This window comes from Dasypus novemcinctus, chromosome 22, assembly GCF_030445035.2.
Source record: "Dasypus novemcinctus isolate mDasNov1 chromosome 22, mDasNov1.1.hap2, whole genome shotgun sequence".
NCBI lineage: Eukaryota > Metazoa > Chordata > Mammalia > Cingulata > Dasypodidae > Dasypus > Dasypus novemcinctus.
In genome coordinates, this window is record NC_080694.1 from 7787331 (window position 1) to 7808168 (window position 20838).

Below are 20838 nucleotides of genomic sequence, written 5' to 3' on the forward strand. Positions count from 1 at the left end.
AGACAATTCAGCACATGCCCCTACTGTGCTCCTGCCTGGGCAGCCCCACTTCCCATCCAAATCCCAGCGAGTGGGGGTCATGAGCATTGGGGCCAGCCTGGGAAGGAGCAGGAAGTCAGGGATGGGAACCCCGTAGGTGCTTCCCTGTCACCTGCTGGGTCATGACCGGAAGGGTGGGAAGGCTCATTTTGGGGGTGGCACCCATGTGGACCAGTGTTAAACCTGAGCGCTCAGCTGTCATCTGCTCTCCAGTGGGGCTGGAGGGGAAGGCCCATCTGGACCTGATCTTGGTCCCAGCCCAAACAGGGTATAGCTTCCCTTATGGAGAGGGCAGGCCACTAGCTCACTTCCTTGGCCCGGCTCCTGGGCAATGTCTTCCCAGAGCTCTACGCAGGTGGGCAGCGAGGAGCTGGAGGATGGCCTCATCTACAGCATCTCTCTGTAGAAGATAGAGGCCTCTCATGGCCCAAGCAAGAGCCAGCGCTGGTTCCAGGTAGGAACAGGTGCCAATTGGGGTCCTGAAACAGTGGGGGAGCACTGCAGGGCCTGTCTCCCACCCTGGCCATTCCCTTGCTCTCTCTCCCAGGGCTTTAACCCCTAAGTGGCCCAATATCCCACTTCCTGAGGAATCTGGGCCCCCACCAACCACCCACCACACTGCCATTCCACAGGCCAGAGGGCAGGTCACTTCAAATGGTTAAAGGAATAGTGGAGAGGAGTCTTTTCCATGGGTTTCCCTTCAGGGTAGGCTAAGGGGTGGGCTCATTCACACATGTGTGCTTTTTGCTGCTGTATTTCTGTTTCCACTCTCTGGTCCCATGTCCCCAGCAGCAGCATCATGACTGTCCTTTAAAACCTGCGTCAAGCCTGCTGCTCCTCTCACTTAGAAGGGTTCTTGCCATGTTGGGTATCTGTCTCCTTCACCTTCCCAGGTCAGGTGCTGAGGCCTGACTTGGCTGCCCAATATTCCAGAAGGGAGGCAGCTTCGAGCAGTGATCTGGCCTTTGGTGCTGCTGGACCTTGAATGGTCCTTCCCTGTGGCCCTGTCAGCACTGCGGCCCTGAACAACTCCCACATGCCCCAAGGCACTGATCCCTCCTGCCCCTGGCAGAGGCTCCCAGGAAAGGGATGGCTGAACAGAGGACACACAGACATCACTCTCAAGCACAAGGGCCAGATAACTTCCCCAAGGGTAGAGGAGTTCAGTTACCACCTGCTGTCTGTGTAGGCAGGAGCGTCCCTGCACCCTGCCTGGAACTGGGTCTTTTCATCTTCCTTCATTTGCCTGATCTGGGTTCAGGTGGCAAATGGCACAGCCTTGTGACTCTGACCCTATGAGCAGTGGAGTCCTGAAAGTCAATTACTGACCAGGTGAGTCTGCTGATCCCTGAGGCATCTGTTCAGATCCTCGGGCCTGCAGGGGTCTTTCTCCCCCAGGGACACTCCAGGCATCTGCCCTTTGCTTTGTCTAGGATCTCATCTTTCAGTTATTTCCTCACTTCAACTTCAATTTCAAGGCCAAGGACCTTTCTCTGCTAGAAGCACCCATGACCCCTCAACCTCAAGTCACTCAGGGCTTGGGGACAGCAGGTCTGCCCACAGTCCCAGCCCCACCTAAGGGTCCACAGTTCTCACTCTGACCCCACGTGCCTCCTCTGACGCTCCCTAGAGGAAGAACAACTCGACCCTCACGAGGGAGGAGAACCACGTGGTACGCACAGTCAAGGTAGGCAATTGGGGGAAGCTGGTGGAGCACCTGGTGCCCGCCTTCCAGGAGGGCGACCTCATGTAGGTCAACATCTTCTTCGGAACATACTGGGTCTTCACCACCACCAAGTAGGTCCTGGACTGGTTGTTCCACAAGTGAGAGCCAGCCCCATCCCTGGCCACTTGACTGCTCTGACCCAACATGCTTGTGTCTCAGAAATGTCATTTCACCCACTGTCCTCAGTTTCCTCCTTGGGAATGGGAGTAGTTAAAGGAAAAGCCTTCAAGGTTGATGGTAAGGACTAATTGGGAGAACCTAAGGAAAGTGCTTCCCTGAGCCTGGCTCAGTGGACAGGGAGGTTGGAGGGGCAGTGTTGTTCTTAGGCAGGACTTTCCTCTTCCCAGTGAAGAAGCTCACAATCACTCCCCCTTACCCCAGTTTTCTCATTTCTAAGGGAGGTTTGAAACATTTTCAGTGCCTCCATCCTTGGTGTTGTCAGAGCAGGGATTATTGTAGGCCACCAGAATCACCCTAGGTCTGAGAAAGTGCTGCTTAGGACTAAGTCCTTTACCAAGTATACATCAAGTGTCTACTAGGTGCAGACACTTTCTGAAGCATGTAGCTTCATGCAGTGAATAAAGCAGACAAATTTCCTTGTTCTTTTTTGTTCCATTTGAGTTGGGGCTGCAGGCAGTAACACAAGTCATCTTAAGCAGGGAGTACACTCAGTAAGTTAGCTGTGACATGCTCATGGTCTCTCCTAGATATGGATGTAAATGCTGTGGCAGTGGTGAGCATGACATTTATCTTGAAATTAAAAAGTGAGTGCACTTTGGGAAAGGGGCAAGGGTTCTCCTCACCTGAGACCAGTGTCGGGAGATGGGTGGTTGGTGGCAGGGAAGGGCTGGGCAGAACACTGGGCCCTACTCATTCTATGACCCTCCTGGAGGGCTGTGTCGAGAGGACTTTTCCTCCCAGTTGGAAAGGAGTCAATGGAAGCTGTGGGTGAGATGATGGGGCACTGGTTGCAGAGGACCCTGTGGGATCATTGTTGGTCCCTGCAAGGGCCCTTCCCCACCACAGCCCCAAGACACCCCTAAACAGCCCTAAAACACCATTTCATGCAGACCTATGACAGGAGGTGGTGAGCAGCCTGCTCTAAATCTGCCATGGACCTCAGTCCTGTCTGCCTCCTGCAGGGATGGGGGGGCCAGCTGTGCCCCTGTCATTTGGAAGGGCAGTGTCAGTGGGAAGAATAGACACGTGACACATGGCAGAAGATGAGGCAACTCCTAAGGCCAGCAGTTACTGGGTGGGGGCCAAGAGGGTCCAGCACAGGACGGACCCTGTCCCCTCCTCACTCACATATTGATGAAGCTCCTACTGTAGGTCAGTGCCAGACTAATAACAAACCAGTCAAAACCCTTCCCTGTCCTTATGGGTTTTATGTCCCTGTGGGAGAGTCCCAGGGGGGCAGTGTGGCAGACAGGCCATTTTCTGACTCTACTGCCCATGCACCTGCCCTCAGCACCCTCTCCTCCCTGCTGGGTACCTGGCTAGACAAGTACCCTGAAGATTTTGTACAAACAGGAGCCTCTCCCTGCCTCAAGCTGCTGGTGGGCTATGCCCAGGTGCATTTACCTGGCTCTGCCCTGGAGCACCACACGGAGATTCTACTGTTACAGATGAGTCATCCTGAACCCACTGAGGCAGACCCAAAGGGTGAGGAGGCTCAGGATGGTAGTGTGTGAGCTTGTGGGCTGGGGGCCAGGGCTTGATCACATAGGCAGGACCTCCCAGAGATTGCTCTTGGGCCAGGAGCAAGGAGGATCCTCAGTCTAGTCTCCTGGGAGACTGCAGTCTGGGCACAATTCTTGGGCTGGATATTCCTCTAGAGGTTGTGGGATCTTCTCTGTATTTGAAAGACACTTGGATCCATTCATGGGGTCAAACCTATCTATTCTCCAGCTCACTTGTCAGCTCCAGACCTTGAAATGCCTCCAGAGCAAACTGTGGCACCAATTTCACCATCTGCAGCAGACACAGGGAAAATTCCAAAGGCTGATTTGGCTCCATCACCACCTCCACCACTGCCTATGGAAGTAGCACATATAGCCACTCTGCAGGTAGAGCCAGCTCCATCCCCAGATGGAGCCCCTGCTGCCAGACTGGAGGAAGTCACATCACCATCTGCATCACAAGTTCCTGCTGGAGGTGACCCCACCACTACCTCCAGTGCCACCTACACAGTCTGCACCAGTGTCCATTCTAGAGTCACAGCCTATTTCTTCACCTTCACCAGTACCACCTCTTGAGGGGAAGGCATGTCTGGCGGAACCACCAGAGCCACTGCCAGAGCTAAAGTCAGCAGCAGGGCAGGTTACACCATCGGAACCTTCCAGCCCCTGGCCTGAGACCTCAGAGAACCGGCTGAGTGAGGAGAAGGCTAACCTCCTGGCTTTCCCTCCTGAACTGGTGGCACAGCAATTGACACTGATGGATGCGGTGAGCAGCTGGAATTGGCGGGGTGGATCTGGGTGGATCTTCCTCCCAGGATCTGCTGCCCCAACCTTAGCATACCCTGACCCAGAATCTTATGATCTTGTTCCAAAGCCTGGTTCCACTCCCAACATTGTAACCTGAGCAAGTTTATTAATCCCAAACCCGCACTTCTCTCTAGAGAGTAGATATAGGACACTAAACATACCTGCCATACACATGGACTGTGAAGATTACATGAGAGCAAAGAAATAGAAAGCCTGGGGGAGGGGGGTCTTGGCCATTGGGGGTTGAAGGGAGCTCATAGAGGTGCAACCAGCTCCATGGGTGGCCTCTCTGTGCAGGGGGTCTCCACAGCATTGATACTAAGACCCTGATGTGCACTGGATCTTTGGCAGGCACCCAAAGCCTATGGCCCCCACAAGGACGATGGTCATGACTGCTAGCTGGCCCAGGAGGCATTACCCGGAGGGGCCATGGTACCACCTGGGCCTGAGGAGGCTTGAGGCACCTCCCATGCTGGAATTTGTGAGAGGGACTTGAAAGTGCAGCTCTCTCTTCCCCTCTAGGCTTGGGCCCTGGGTCACTTGAGTGCTAGGTCCCCTCAGGAACAGAGAACACACTTTGTCCTCAGCCTGCTGAGATCCAGCTGAGACCACTGGAACCTGGCCTGGGTCTTGAGGGCATTCAGGATCTAAGGTGCATGGGTGTGGGGCTGGCTGACATCTCCTCTCCCCAGAAGCTGTTCAAGAAAGTGGTGCCCTATCATTGTCTGGGTGCCACCTGGTCCCAGCACAATGAAAAGAGGCAGGAGCATGTAGCACCCACCGTCTGTGCTGTCATCACCCAGTTCAACCATGTGACCAATTGTGTCATCACAACCTGCCTTGGGGACCAGAGCATGAAGGCTCAGGACAGGGCCAGGGTGGTGGAGCACTGGATCGAGGTGGCCAGGGTATGTTCAGGGGACCCTCTCTGTAGTTCTCGAGCCTCCTCTATGCTCTTATTGACTCCCAGTCTTCCAGGCCCTCGCTGGCCTGTAGCACAGCCCTACAATATCCTTACCTCCCACCCACGCTACTCCCTCAGGTTGAGTGTGGGTGTCCCTGTCTGGGACCATGGCATGCCCTCAGGGTCACCCTGTGTGTCTGTCTCATTCTAGAGGGAAGATGTCAGCTGAGGGTCTGAAACTGGAGCTGGGGGGCACCCATACCACATCTCACTGCTCATTCTTTCTCCCTTCCCAGGAGTGCCAAATCCTCAAGAACTTCTCCTCACTCTATGCTATCCTCTCTGCTCTTGAAAGCCAATCAATTCACCTTCTTAAGAAGACATGGGAGGAAGTTTCCAGATGGGCAGTTCACTTGTGGAGCACCAGGTTGGACCAGGGACATTGTGGAGGCTGCACACTGCGCTTCAGGGGGCTTGGGAGGCAGTGGCTCCTGGGCAATGGCTAGATGGGCTGAGGCCCTATGTTGATGAGATCAACTGTTCTACCTCAGCACTGGTTGCTTCCTCTGCCAGTTACACAGTTGAACCAAATGGGAGCATGTTAAATGCTTGCTTGTCAGCACCACCCTCTATCCATTGACATTTACACATATCAGAACCAGATGCACATGAAATGGGATGGGGGATCCTATTGTGCCCACCTCAGAGCCCAGCTCCCAAGTCCCATGATGTCCTGTGGCACTCAGAGCTGCCCAGATTCAGCACCACACACCCAGGCAGTCTGAGTCCCAGCTGGCTAAACTAAAATGGATTAGCCTTTAAAGCCTCCTACCCACTCCTACCTTTCTCCTTCCTTCTTGCCCTCCCCCAGGGATAGCTTCCACCTCTTTCAGATGCTATCTGAGATGGTCTCCAGTGAGAACAACCTCTCACAGAGCTGTGAGTTGATCATCAAGGTAAAGAGGAGGCTGGAGGGTCAGGGCTCAGGTGGTGGGGATGTTAGTTTTTCACTAAAAGTTTCTTTGAACAAATCCAGTCTGGCCTATTCTGAAGATGTAGAGGAATATGCCTGCTTTGTGGGCTGGTGAGGGGCCATTGTAGTGCAGTAGGCTGTTGTTCAGTGGAGGTGGCTGGGATATTGCAGGAGGAGATGATGAACTGGCAGGATGCGAAGTCTCCATCTCAGTGGGAGGGTTTCATAATTGCTTTGATACTAATGACATGTACGCCAGAGAGCTAAGAGAAATATTTAGAATACTGGAAACCATGGCCTTCCTTCCTGAGCATATCTAGAAGCTTCCATATTAAAGAGGAAGCAAAATTTCAATGCTAAGTACTTTTGGCAGCATCCATCCTACCTGAGTAATCAGACCTGGAACCATGGAGACCCATTCCTGAGTGGATGCCAGACTTGTCTGCACACAGAATGTCCTGAGTGGACCTCTGGAGAGGGGATGCCTTTGGTATGGCTTCAGGCAGACTTTGGGGTCTCCACTTCTCTTGGCTGGAGAAGGTAGGTGCTGCTCAACTCAGCCTCTGGAGACATTCCATCCTCAAGCTCCAAGGTTGGGATGTTATGAGGCCAAAACCCTCACTCAGAGGCCAGGAGAACCTGACACCAGTTAGTGTTGGTTGGTGGTGGGGTGAGGTCAGCTCAGACGTGGCCTCCGTCTGGGAAACAGATGGTGTCCTCTGATGCCCTGAGTGAATCAGTCCAAGTTGACACTCACATGGGGCTCTGTATCCTCATGTGGAAATGAGGCATGACCATTTAGTGTTGCCACCCTCACAGTGAGGTGGTGAAGCTCAAGGGAGAAAAGGAACATGGTTGAGCATTCTCATAACTCTGAGGGGTAAAGCATGATGGCCAGAGACTCCTTCCTGCTAGCATGCAACTCTAAGTCCTCTGGACTCCTGAAGAGGGCGTTCAGGTCTTTGTCCTTACAACAGAGATAGAGGCCCAGGGAGGCCAGTCCTCTTACACAAGGTCATGCAGGGGATATCAGGCATATGATGGAAGCAGATGTCCACCTTTCCACTTGATTCAGGTGTCCAAGACCCCAGTGACAATAGTTGAGGGATGGAGGGCCTCACTGACCTAGTCCTCAACCCTGGCAGGAGATCTCCAAGTTTTCAACCCTGGAGTTGAAACCCAAAAGAACCCAGAAGAAGGAGCAGCAGCAAGAGATGGTGAGTGTGCATGAGGCTGGGACGGTCAGGGAGGGGTGGCCTCAAAGTCAGCATGGGGTCTCTCCTCGAGTCCTTCCCTCTGGACCCCTACACCTGGAAAGCCTCCCTTCAATGTCCCTGGAACCTTTAGGACTGTGAGTAGTGGGAATCCTGGGGGACTAGTTGCAGCCAGTCAGGATAAGGATCTGTAAGACCTGACACAGAGTGGATTGGGTGGTGGTGGGGATTAAACTTGGTGACTTAAGAAAAGCCTGTGCTGGAAAGGAATTACAAGGGAGTTTGGGGTCCTTGGAGTCTGGAAGTGAAATTAGGGAGTGTGAGTTAAGTGTCTGACACTGTCCAGGGAAGGCTGTGTGGTCCTAGAAGTCTGAGACTAAGTGGTGTTTAGGACACGGTCTGGGGCACACCTCAGAGCCTGTGTTCATCCCCACCCTACCCAATGCCACAGGGTGTCATCGAGGGCATTGTCCCATGCCTGGGGACATTTCTCACCCAGTTTTTGATGGTGGACAATGCAATGAAGGAGTATTTAGAAGTAAGTGAGCCTGGGGGCAGGGGCAGGGTGGGAAAGGGACCCTGAGGCTTGGAAGGAGAGGCCATTCCCTGAGCCCTGAGTTCTCACCAGTGGGCATACAGGGCCTCCTGAAGCTCCCAGCCTCCCTGGGCCTGGAGTGCCATGGCCTTCTTGCAGACAAGTAAAAGGAGGCTGGTCCAACGACCCATCTCTCCACTGCCATCAGATCCTGGGACTAGAAGTTCCCTCTGTCTCCACTCCTGGTGCCCAGAGTCTGCCTGGTTCCATCCCTTGTCTGGACTGCCCTATTCATGTTGAACCCTGCAGTGATGCAGAGTGACAGGGGCTCAGGTGTAGTGATGAGCATGGCAATGAACGGGGGCCCTTCATGATGGATGCAACCTCTGTCTTCCAGGGAAGGATGGTCAATTTTGAAAAAAGGAGGAAGGTGAGTAGCTGTGGCCATCACTGCTGGAGTGGGCTGGGGTAGGGTGTGGGATGGAACACAGAGACCCTCCTGGGCAAGGCATTGCCAGACTGCATGCAGCTTCCTCTTAGTGTAATGGGGAGAGTTTGAGGAGAAAAGACAGGACCAAAGCCTCCTTCTCAAGGGTGAAGGATATAGTTGGATGAAGGACAACTTCATGGAGGATCACTTGTGTGATCTCAGCTCTGAGGGCAGTTAGAGACTGGAAGAGAGTGGAGGGATTGGGGAAGCAACAGGAGCAAAACAGCCACTGACCCCTCTCCCACCCAGGAAGACCACCCAGGCCTCGGCAGTGACTATTCCTTCCCTCTGGCCCTAGGAATACCAGATGATTGCTGAACTCCAGCAGCACCAGGCAGGCTGCTGCTATGATTCCCTTATGCCCAATCAGAAATTTGGGGCCTGGTTTGGAAACATGAAGCAACTCAGCAAGAAAGATAGGTGAGGCGAAGACAGCATCAGGTCACTATAACTGTGAAATCCCCTTGGAGGATCCTGGGTCAGCATAGGACCTGTTGCCTGAGGACAGCTGGGTACCCAAATGCCAACTGCTGTCCAGACACTGGGAGGGAGACCTGAGGTGTGGCTCCTGGCACCTTACAGCCACCATTCTGCCCTGCAGCTACCACCTGTCTTGTGCGCTGGAGCCCCCATCCCAGTTGGCCAGTTAGAACTTTCAGGACAAACACCACCTGGAAGGCATCAAGCCTTGGAGTGAAGAGTGAGTTCCCCATCAAGGGTGGGCAAGTATGGGCTGGCTCAGGATTCATGGAAGCTTCAGGCTAAGTGTGGGTTTGGGGAGCCTGACAGTTTAGCCTGGGGATCCCAGCTCCCCTCCCAACCAAGCCTGTGAGTTGGGTGAGTTGCCCCATCCCTGGGCCTGTTTCCTCTTCTGTGAAATGGGGTGATGCTGCATGATCTCCAAGTGAATCAGAGTCCCTGTCTACTATTAATGGAATGACCCCTTAGCAGGGTGCAGTGGTAGCAGGGGACAAGTTTGGTTGCATTCCAGGGGAGGCCCCCAAGGTAAGCCGACCTATCCATCTAGCTGCCAGGCCCCCGACACTGAATCCAGTGGCAGCAGCAACCCCTACTCGAGTTTCCAGCTCCAGTGTGGCCCTGTCTTCAGCAGTGGGGATGCAGCTGATTCACCCCACACACACGAGGCTGGATCCTCCAGCTCAAAGGTGAGTATCCACCTGGACCATGACCTAGAGTCCCAAGATGACCATGAAATGAAGGCGAGTGACCACCTCTTCCCATGTCAGCCCTTGTCCTCACTTTTCTCCTTTGCCTGCTTGGCCTTGTCTGGGTCCACAAAGAGGCCAAGAATTGTTGACTCCTACAGAATTTCTAGACCCTCCTAGAGATTCTAGAGCAGTCCTATGGAACCCCAAGGCTCTAGGCCTTCTGCTAATTTTGCTGTCACCCACAGTTGGGGCAGTCAACCTCTGAATCAACACAGAACTCTGTTGTCACATTGGCATCCAGAGAAACATCTTCTTCCTCCTCCTCCATCAAACGCTGGGTCAGATGGTTCATCCCCAGGTGCCGAAACTCACAACCACGCTATAAGTGGCATGTGATTGACTACTGCATTGTCCGTGTCAGCCTGGAGGAGGACAATTGCCAACATTACAAAAGCATCATGGTGAGCCAGATGTGCAGCTGTCCCCTGGAGCTCATCACGGGTTCAGGCAGCAGACACGTAAGAAATGACATGTTCCCTCTTTGCCATCCTGGAGTAGACTTCCCAGTTGGTGGTGAATAGACAGCTACCTCAAGAGACAGGAAGAGTGTGAGTTTGATGGCAGTCAGGGCTCAGATAGTGGACATAGGGGCTGAGTCTGATATGCTGAGGAAGGCTTAGCAAAGGCCCTCTGAGGCAGCCCCAAAGAGGAGGATGGAGGGGACATGCTGCCAGACCCAAGGGGGACATGTGCTTGGCCAGTCTGAGGAACAGCATGGAGCCAAGGGGAAGGAGCAGGGTCAAGGGGAAGAGTTGAGGTGAGAGAGGTTGTGGGAGCTGGGTCCCATTAGGCCCTGTGAGCTTCTGAATGGAGCTTGACTTTCTCATGGGGGAGATGGGAGTCACTGGAGGATCAGAGCAGAACAGGGACAGCAGGTGACATTTGGCTTCAGAATGGAGGTTGGACCTGTGTGTGGAGACACAGGCCAATGAGGGTCTGATGCCATGACCCTGGAGGGATTATGGAGTCTGTCCCAGGATGGTGGCCAAAAAGATGTGAGGAGGAGTGAGATCCTGGATGGCATGTGCAGATGGAGCCATTCCAGCCCCCACTGCACAGAGGCTGACTGAGCTACCATGTTGCACACCTGCCCCAGGCTGCACTTCACCTTTGGCAAGGAGCAGTTGCGCCTTTACTAAGCTGTCATTTGATTGATCCTTGTCCTAAACCCTGCCTGTAGCTGGGCCCTCATGGTCAAGGTAACTGTGCCTAGACCTTGCTGATCACAGCTGCATCCTGGAGCCTGGGGCAGTTCTGGTGTGCTGTAGGTTGTGATCCCACCCCTCCTGCTCTCTGATATCTGAGCTTGGACTAGATGTTGTGTGCTCTACCCTGGGGGTGTCCTGGAGGGGAAGGGTTGGAGCAACAGCACTCCCTGAGGGCAAGCCATCTCCTGTGATTGGGAGGCATGAGGAAATAGAGTGAAGCCCAGATTTCACTCCTCAGTTCCCACCCTCTGCTGCTTGGTCATCCTTTGTCCCCAGGGCCCTGGAAGTCCATAGCAGTTGTGCAGGCTGAGGACCCAGGGGACAGGATTCAGCCTTCATGGCAGGGGTCTGGACCCACCCTGAGAAACAGCCACAAGACAAAAGTGAAGGTTCTTGTAGGAGATGGGGTTAGGAATGAATGGAAAGAACCCCTTCATTCCACGGAGGTCTCCCCAGAAGAGCAAGAGAAGATGGTGAGGCCCCTTAGACCCAGTCCTGACCAGAAGTGGCTCCATAGTCTGGCAGCTGCACTGTGAGGGAGCTGTCTCCAGGACCCATGCCCTGAGGGCCTGTCCTGTGATCCACCACAGGTGTCCAACCAGGAAATGGTTCCAGCTGTGATCCACAAGGCCATGGAAGAACTCAACGTGGATGGGGAAAAGCCAGAGGATTACAAGCTGGTGCAAATCATTTCAGAGGATCAAAGTAAGTCAGGGGTCAAAAGGAGAGGGCGGTGGTTGGAAGAAGCACCATGTCCCCAGCCTGAAGTGCCAAGGCCCTCTCACCCCAGTGTACCTGACAGCAGTGCAGGTAGGCACCCTGCCCACAAACCAGGCTTCCCAGAGCAGCCCTCAGTGCCCACAGCCTTTTCTCCCTACCTGCTCCTTCTCCCTTGTGTCCTTTTTCCTCGACATGACCCAGGCATTGGGAAACCCAGTTCAAAGCTAACAACATTGAGGTACCCAGAGAAAATGCTTTTCACCTTGGATCAAGAGAAAGATGGCCAAGCAGAGGGGCTCAACTTGAAGGAAGTCTTCTGGACAGCAGGGGGTGACTGCACCATGACTGGTGGACACAAGCACCAAACATGCTACAGGCCATGCCTTTATGATAGGGAAAACTGGACCAAATCTCCTTGATCCCCTTTGGAGGCTCTCGGGAACTGACTCATTATTCTAGAAAGTGGAAAACTGAAAGATCTTCACAACACAGACAGGTGTCCTGGGCACTGAACACTTAGATAGGTTTCCTAAGCCCCTGGGCTGGCTTCTCATTCCCGAAGGGGGGAGAAAATCAACCAATGTCTGGACACATGGTATGTCTGTGCACAATAAAGTTAACTGGATTCTTGTTGGTGAGCCAGGCCCCTCTCCCAGCCACTAACCTAGCCATATTAAAATGGCTCCCACATCTCCAAGAAGTTGGTTCTAAATCCTCCCTTGTCTTTTGAATGGGAAATGGGAGCTGTGGGGTGTGAAATAGGCAGAACGACTTGTCCTACAGAACAGGAAGGCCAAGGCCTGGAGAGGTTAAGAAAGGAGATGAGCAGCTGCACCACTGAGGCTGGAGCAGGAGTTCGGCCCAGGGTTTCTGTCTAGCTGGCTCTAGGCCAGGAAGACAGGAGAAGATGGGATCAGTGTAAATCCTCGCTGGGTGGCAGACACTGCGTGGTCCTGGAGGCCTTCAGGGACCCTGCTCAGTAGGCCTGGGCCAGGGCTGCCCTTCCCTGGGCCCCAGTGTCTTGTCCTGGGTAGTGCTGGATTTGGGGGCCCTGCACTGTGTTCCAGAAATCCAATTTCAGCTCTGAGGTCCTGAGTAGTGACGGCATCAGGGGGTGTGGTGCGTGGGGAAATAGATGAAATCTTATCAGCTCCATTCTGAGGTTGCAGGGATGAGTCAGAGTCAGTCACTTTAAAAACAAGAGTTCCTCATTTTCAGCTGTGCCTCTGCAGAGTCTTAACTGCAGGCAGGCATCATTCAGAGGCTCCTTTTTGGTCCTGGAGTTGGGTTGGGGGATTCAGGTCCCCGGCAGAGGCCCGCTCTCATGGGGGCACAAAGGGTTGGGGTGTCCTGTGGTCCCTCAGAGCACAGCTGACCACCCCTTTGCCCCACTCTCCAGTGCTGCAGATCCCAGACAGCGCAAAAGTGTATTACACGATGCATCCCTCGCCCAAGTATCAATTAATGCTTATGAAGCGGACCTCACCCATGGACACCAAGCTCAAGAAGAGAGCTATCTCTTTCTGGGGAAAGAAGCTGAAGAGACTCAAGTTCTGAAAGGGGAAAATCTAACTGTTCCCTCTTACCTGCCAGCCTTAGGGTCCCTCTGCCCAGGTCTGCCTGGCCAAACAGTTCTGCTGACCCCCAACCACAGTGGGCCAGGCCAGGCAGGCACTTCTCTCCCCACCAGACAGTCTGATCTATTTACTATTGTAAATAGTAAATGTTAGATGTGAATATTTTATTATTAAAATCTTATTTCAACTACAGCCTCGGAGTTCATGACTGGTTCTTTCTTTTACAGTGTTAATTGAAATGAGGTGCAGCCACTCGCGTTTTTCATTCAAATAAGAAATCATGCAATCATCAGTTTATTTTTGAAGGGAGAAGCAAAAAGAGCCAGCCACCCTTCCCTGGCTTATTGAAGCAAACACAGAAATCCCCTTTCACAGAGCAAAGTGCACTTCAGTATCAATACACCTAGAAGGAGCAGAGCCCACCCATGGGGACTACTGGATTTAGAAGTTGGAGGTACTTCCATTTGCCAGGATCATTTCCTGACCCTGTGCAGGGAAGTGGCTGCCTTTCCACCACTTTGGAGGAAGAACATTTTCTCCTTGACTGAGGCTTTGTTTGAACACCAAATAAGAACTTGTAGTTTTCAAGAGCAAAGTCTAGATTTACATGAGCAGTTGGTACAGAAAAAAATAGAACAATTCTAACAATGTGGAAAGGAAAGGACATAGGAAGTACATTAGCACATGGTCCAAGGGCAGGCAGAACTTTGCACCCTCAGTTTCCCTCTATGCCCAATGGTCAGATCTTTACATTATATTTCATGCTTTGTGATCCTTATCCCTGATTTACAAGAATTCTTTCCTTCTGAGGGACCTGGGGGGATTGAGATGCAGCTTTTCTGCCTCCAGCTGGGTCTTTTTTCATAAACACTGCTGCTCCCTAAGAACTAGTGCTTCCCACTGCCTTGCCATTCATTGTGCAATTTCTTAACCCAGAAAATCCCTGGCAGACCCTGGCCTCTGTGATCAGTACCTGGTGGCCTCTGCTGCCTGGCTGGGGCCTGAGGCATCACCCATGGGCTCTGAATGCCAAGAAAAGAATACTTATCCATTGTAAGCTAGAAAAACCCCACAGTCTTTTCTGTGGGTCAAGGTGAGGGCTTGGATGGTGTGGTTGGAGGTCCACCATCTTGGGGATCTCCAGTTAACACTCTGTTGTGTTGCTACTGATGGTCCTCAAGAGGAGTCAGCTCTGAGCCCTTAGAACTTGTCAAACAGCAGGTGCAGGTGCTGACACTGCTCACGTCCCCTGGGATGACTGCATCCATTGTCCAAAATTTGTGCTTTGCTTTGGTCATTGGAGTGTGGACAATTCCTAGGGGGAGGGGTTGAGAGGGCCTGAGGGGGAAGGGAAGGCCACCAGGATTGAGGACCACAGTCCTGCAGAGACACACCTCCTCACAAAGTAAAGTATTGAATGGCTTCCTCTCTTGGTGGGACAGGCCCTGTCCTGAGCCCTCCCCTGGTTTCCCCAATGTTCAGGAGGTAAAGGTTTAACCCTGACAACACAAAGCCCCAGGACCCTGCTCCAGCCTCCTGCCTCTCCCAGCTGTGGGCTTTGAAGCCACTTCAGAAGGTTTATCAGGGAATGAAAACACTATAATATTACATTTTAATTAGCAAATATATGTCTGAACTAATCCATTTTCTCTGTAAATAACAGAATTTTCAGCTCTCTTTATTGTGCAGTCCTATAAGTAAGGAAAATCTGGTAGCAACATCCACTGCTGATGCCCAGATTGTGGTCCCAAAATACTATTTTCCATGAAAAGAGAAGAGGGCACCTAGAGGTATGTGTGAGTCCAGGTCTTGGCCAGGAAACGTGTGAGAGGAACCTAATGATCATGGCCTAGTGGAGAGCAGGGAAGGCACCAAAGTCCACAGGGGTGGAGTCAACACATGACAGGAGCCATCTAGAAGGCCTTCTGGCCACCTCTGGGGCAAGTTTATTATCATAATAGCCAAAAAGTACAAGCAACTAAACACAAATGCCCATCAAATGATGTAGGGAAAAAGAAAATGAGATGTTAGCAGCCATAAGACATGATGAAGTACAGATATATGCTAGGAAGTGAGGGACATGAAGAACATGATGCTGCGTGAGAGAAGCTGGACACTAGAGGCACTTACAGAAAGCCATTCTTACAAAGGATCCACACTCGGCAAATCCAGACAGAGAGAAGATAGATTAGTGGTTGTTAAGTGATGTGTTGAGGGTCTTTGGGGGAATGTGACTGCTACTGGGTCCAGAATTTCATTTGGAATTAATGAAAATATTCTGGGATTAGGTAGTGATTATTGTTTTACAGCCTTATAAATATACTAAAAAGCACTGAATATGGCACTTTCACAGGCTGAAGTTATGCCATGTTAATTATAGCTCAATCAAAAATAAGTTGTTTATACTGGAAGTCCATAGTATTGTTTGCCTTTAGTGGGGCCGGGACAGCTTGTGAAATAGACAAACACCTGCACATTCACTGATGGCCTTAGAAAGCTCAGTGGTTTTCAGAGATTAGAGGAATTTGGGGGTTGTCAGGTGACTTGCTGTGTCCCTGGCTCTGGCCTTTCCCCTTGTCCAAATCTGTTCCTATCCCCCACCCCCCCGGCTTGCCCCCTGTGATTGGCATCTCCCCTCATGTATTTTTGAGGGAGCTCAGAGAGCGTCTTCTCATTACCCTGAGCTTCTATGCAACCTGCTTGATGTTCTGAGTCCTGCACAGGTAAGAAAAGTCTCTGTGGGAACTTGTAAAACAGCAGGCGCAGGTGCTACACTGCTCAAGCACTACTGTGCTGGCTGCTAACCTGCCATGGCCTTGAGACCCCAGGCTCTACACTAGACTCCCTAGCCTTTTCTTTGGGCCCCAGGACCTCCCCATGATCTGGCACCTAAAGGGTTCATGCCTCATGGCAGAGGCCTCAGGACCCCAACCAAGCCTGGTTTTCTTTCTCTTGACCAAACTGCCAGCCCTGCTCCTCAGGTGCCCTCCCACTCTCTCCCCCATCCCGACTACCTCAAACCTAATCTTGTAGCTGTGGGACTGCAGAGAAAAGCCTCTCAGAATGCACGAAAACAATGGAAAAACGACACTCTCAGACCCTAACAATCCTAAATCTCACACTTACCCCCAACCCTCCCCTCCCAGCTCCCCTTCACTCAAGCCTTTAGGCTGCCCTGCCCCTCAGCCCCTCACCAGGCAGTTCCTTCTCTGCCTCTTCCTCTCCTCCAGACTTCCAGAACTCCAGGTGGCCTCAGCACAGCCCCTTGGCTTTCTGGGAAAAGCCTGACCACATGGCCCTTGAGCCCCCTCTGCTGGCCAAAGCAGACCAGCCTTTTCCTGCTCCTTGTCTAGGAGCCACCAAGGCCTCCTGTGGTTAATGGGTGGGTTTTTTTTTTAATGGCCCTAGGAGAAGGGCCCTGCATCCAGGAAAGGGAGGAGAGGTAACAAAGGAGAGGAGCCTTCCATGAGCAGGTGGAAGAAAAAGCAGCTGTATGTGTGTTGGAGATGGATTCAGTGGTGTATGGGGTGGGGTCGGATTCAGTGGTGTATGGGGTGGGGTCAACAACAGATGCCCTGAGACTTTTCAAGGGGTGTGGGAAGAAACAATGGCCACTTCCACTGTAAAAATGTTTAAATGTAACATTTTAAAGCATGTAAAGGAAGGGCATGTCAAAACGACATGGCCTGCTAGTTGACGTGATGAGGGAGCAGAACTGAGTAGTAAGCTGAGAAAGTCAGACAACAGAGAGATAGCAGAGCTGAGACCCAGAATGACAGATAGGGAGAAGGTTGGGACTGGGAGTGAGGAGAGAGGAGGTGAGCTGGGGACCATGGGTGAGGGCAAAAGAGAAAGATGCTAGGCACCAGTCCCCTGGTCCCTCTGTCTGAGAACTAGTCTGCCTGGGCCACTGCTTATTGCAACCCAATTACTGAAAAACACAGAATTGGCCAAGAACAGGGACCCAGGGACTGTTAGAACCTATGCTCATAGGTGCTTGGACTTTCCAGGTGATTTTATCTCTGAGTGTCTGGAAGGCCATTGCTGACAATAAGGCTACAGTGGCTTCTGAGGTTCAGGAGTAGTGATCCAAGGGAGGCCTGCATCCTGGAGGAACCCAGGGCCTCCACAACAGCCCTAGTGCCATGTCTGAACCTGGATGCAAGAGGCATGAACCTGGGGCACAGAAGAACAGGTACTCCTGGCTCTCCACTTCCTGAGATTTAGACAGTTGTTTGAAATGTCATCATGCTTGTCCTTATCCACTATGTGTCTGCACTTGTCTGGATCCCTGGAAAATAGTGAGGCTGTTGGCACTGAGATGAGCTTCATCCTTGGTGATTGTCTACCCTAATATGATCCTCAATAACTAGAATCACTGAATGCCAGTGTTGGAAGGATCGGCTTGCCCTCTGTCCCTAAGATGATCCTCACACACCCAGAATCACTGATTGCCAGCACTGGAATTTTGCCTTGTACTTCATCCATAGGGGTTAAGAAATGTTCAGAGCATCCTTCTGAGCACAGCTTTCATGCCACCTCTTCTAGGAAGTTTATCCTGGTGTTACCAAGTTCACATAGAACTTGTCAGGCCCATTTTCTACATTCATGACCTTGAGTCACAGATAGGTGTTTTCCTATTGTTCTTCCTTCCTTGGATTTTGAAGGGGTATTCATGTTTTATCCATTCAAACCCCTCCTAGCCCTTCTGTGCATCAGGTATCAGCTGGGTTCTGGGATTCAGACCTGAATGGGACTGAATCCTGTCCTTGCAGAGTGTAGAAGCCATTTGGGGAGAGATGCTAATGGAAGATTACAGCAAGAGCTCTGTGTGAGGTCTCTGACACATGCTGGGGCAGGACCAGGCCTTTTCAGCCATCCTGCATTGGTGCAGAGGAGCCTGCATGGAGCAGGAGCTCAATTATCTCTTGCAAATGAGGAGAATTGGTGGTAGTGGTAGCCCTAGCTCATGTTTAGGGAAACTGAGATGCAAATTAGTGGCACGGATCAGACTAGAACAGGATTTATATCAATAAGTGAAGTTATGCCTAAATAACTCATTCATCATTCCCTCATTTCTTTATTCCTTCCAGGGCCCTACAATGTTACAGCCTGGAGATGGGGAGCAAAACCTGAGAGGGCACTTTCTCCATCGTGCTGATAGCTTGGAGGGGGGGGACTTTGATTGCATGATGGGAACCTTTGATTAGGTCACTTGATTAGATCACTTTAGGGCCTTTGCTTCCTCTACTCAGTGAGGTTTGACCCAGGTTGGGTCTCCATCCTCTTGCTGGGGTCTTACATAAATAGAGAACTGGAAACAGAACACAGAAAAATTTAGATGCCATTTTTGCACTGTAATGTGAAAGAGGACTCCAGGACCAGCTACAGCTGACAGAGAGGCCAAGAGAAACCCCTGGGGGCTGAGAGAAATGCCAAAGGATGGACTCAGTGGCACAGGCCTAAACTGAGGGAAAGCTACAATGTTGCTTTCCCATGTGGCAGGAACCCAGGATTGACCAGCAGATGAGCCTTGATGAGAAAGCATCTGTGATGATGTTGTAGAAGTCAAGAGAGGTTCAATTATTTCCATATAGAAAGGCCAGGACTCAGCAATAACTTTGGGAAGGAAAAAGATTTATTTACTGCCAGCCAGACTCAGGAGCCTTCTCTTCAAAATAGGAGCCCCCAACAAGATTTTCAAGTTCCTTTTATACAGGGTTGGGAGTCAAATGGTGTTTTTATCTAAGAAAATGACTTTCTTTGTTGGTTAAGTGTTTGAGTATGTATAGGTTTGAATCAACATATTGCCCACATTCCATCTGGATGCAACCTTGAATACACATCCTTTCTGAACATTCGAAGTCTGAAGGGTCTATATTACTTAATTGAATTTCTAGACACACTTGGACACAGAATTAGATAATTTTGAATTCATGCACAAGCTATATTATATTTCCCCATTCAAGGCCAAGTTTAAGTCCCCTTAAGCTTCTGCATCACTATTATCAGAGTCTCTCTGGGCTGGCTGGTATGTATATAAAGTTTGCATTGCTAAATTGCCTCCCAGGACTAGAGTCTTTGCCATGGTCACCAAGGGCAGGGCTGCAGCCTCTCACTGTCCCACACCCACAGCTCAGGATACATACAGCTCAGGTTATCTACGAAGATATGAACAGCATACCACCCATAGCCCACATCCATTGTACCTTGATTTGTACATTTTAGCAGCTTTGGAACTGTAAGCTTTTACCCTAGTAAATCCTCATTTTAAATGCCAAGAAACTTTTGGTATTTTGTATAGGCAACCTTGGCATATTAAAATAAAAGGATTCCTAATAAAAGGTAAATGAGAAATAAAAGCTCATGAGATTTCTGTTTTCTATGTTTCTATGTTTTTATTTTTGACTTATGGATGGAAAATTTAAAACTGAAGCTCTAAACTCTATTTGCATTTGTCTGTATGTTTGAGATATGAGATTTTCCTTCCTCTGGATGGTAATACCAAATTAACTTATAAAACACCCTAAAATTTTAATTTGCTAAAGACAAATAAATGCTTATACATAAATTAATCTTATAGTCTTAGAAATTAAGTAAACCAAACTTCTAATATTTCCAAAGAAAAAAAGAATATGTGCAAAATTATACCAAAATTTAAAAACAAAATAAAATCAACAGAATTCAGATAAACATTTCACAAATGGGATTAATAAGCTCAGTGAAATAAAAAACATTAGCTATGTCTTCTGTAATGGTATGTACAATATAAGCATAAATTGTTTTGTGGGTATGTTCTTAATTCTATATAGGTTTACTCATCAAATAAGCTAACATTATATCTATGAGCTCTTTAATATGATGAAAAATGTAAATCTATTTCTATACAAATTGAGTTATTATTCCGACAAACTTTTTTTGAGTAATTATGTTTCATAAGCTCTTGGTCTAAAGAAATTTCCGATATATTTTTGGTAATTTAAATATGTAAGTTATGAAGGATTTGTTTTTTAAGGGAAAAGAGAAGTTTTGTCCTAAAATAAAATGATTGGTTGTTGCAGAGTGAGAAACCACAATGTGTAGGACAAAGTTGGTATAGTATAGAAACTTGTAGAATGTCTGTGGAAAAGGAATTTTATTTGTCATGATCAAAGTTGATTAAGATTTGACAAGTTTATGAGATTTTTAAGAGTTCTTATCAGAAAGCATGCTAATACAAAATTAGAATTTGTTTTTATCTTTGTTAAAATAATAGTTTTCTTGGTTTGTTAGACTGCTAAGATGTTTAAAATGTTTACCTTAACCTCTGGAATAATCTGCCTATAAGGCAAATATTGTGAATCTAAACAGATAATGCTCTGTTCTTTATATTATAAAACTTAACTGTTTTAGAAAATATATCTTCTCACTTTTAAAGTAACCAAATCTTTGAACCTCTGTTTACTGTGGAAGTTAGTGAGATCTGGTGAGACCTGCATGAGCATGACCTCTGCAGTGACCTTTGAAATGCTCTTTGAAATCTCTTAGCAATAAAACTCTTTTGTAGTTAATGTTTTCCACTTTTGGTCAAGGTCTTTTTCCAAATATAACCCTGTTGGGTCCTGGTAATCCCTTGGTGCCAGGGAGGCTCATCCCTGGGAGTCATGTCTCACACTGTGGGAGTGGTGGTGAGTCCAGGCATTGTAGCCAAGGCATATAGCCTCATGAATTCAACAACTCTTGGCAGGCCCTATT

General features: G+C 50.0%; 1 protein-coding gene across 1 annotated transcript; it reads left to right on the plus strand.

Moving 5' to 3' along the window:
* The first annotated feature begins 6038 nt into the window (after nucleotides 1-6038).
* On the plus strand, nucleotides 6039-13296 carry LOC101421543 (ral guanine nucleotide dissociation stimulator-like). The gene is made up of 10 exons (XM_058285041.2): nucleotides 6039-6114; nucleotides 7277-7348; nucleotides 7797-7883; nucleotides 8278-8310; nucleotides 8669-8790; nucleotides 8972-9070; nucleotides 9398-9536; nucleotides 9785-10057; nucleotides 11398-11512; nucleotides 12927-13296. The coding sequence occupies exons 1-6, from the start codon at nucleotides 6052-6054 to the stop codon at nucleotides 9018-9020; spliced, it is 426 nt and encodes a 141-aa protein (XP_058141024.2). The 5' UTR covers nucleotides 6039-6051; the 3' UTR covers nucleotides 9021-9070; nucleotides 9398-9536; nucleotides 9785-10057; nucleotides 11398-11512; nucleotides 12927-13296.
* The last annotated feature ends 7542 nt before the right edge of the window (nucleotides 13297-20838 follow it).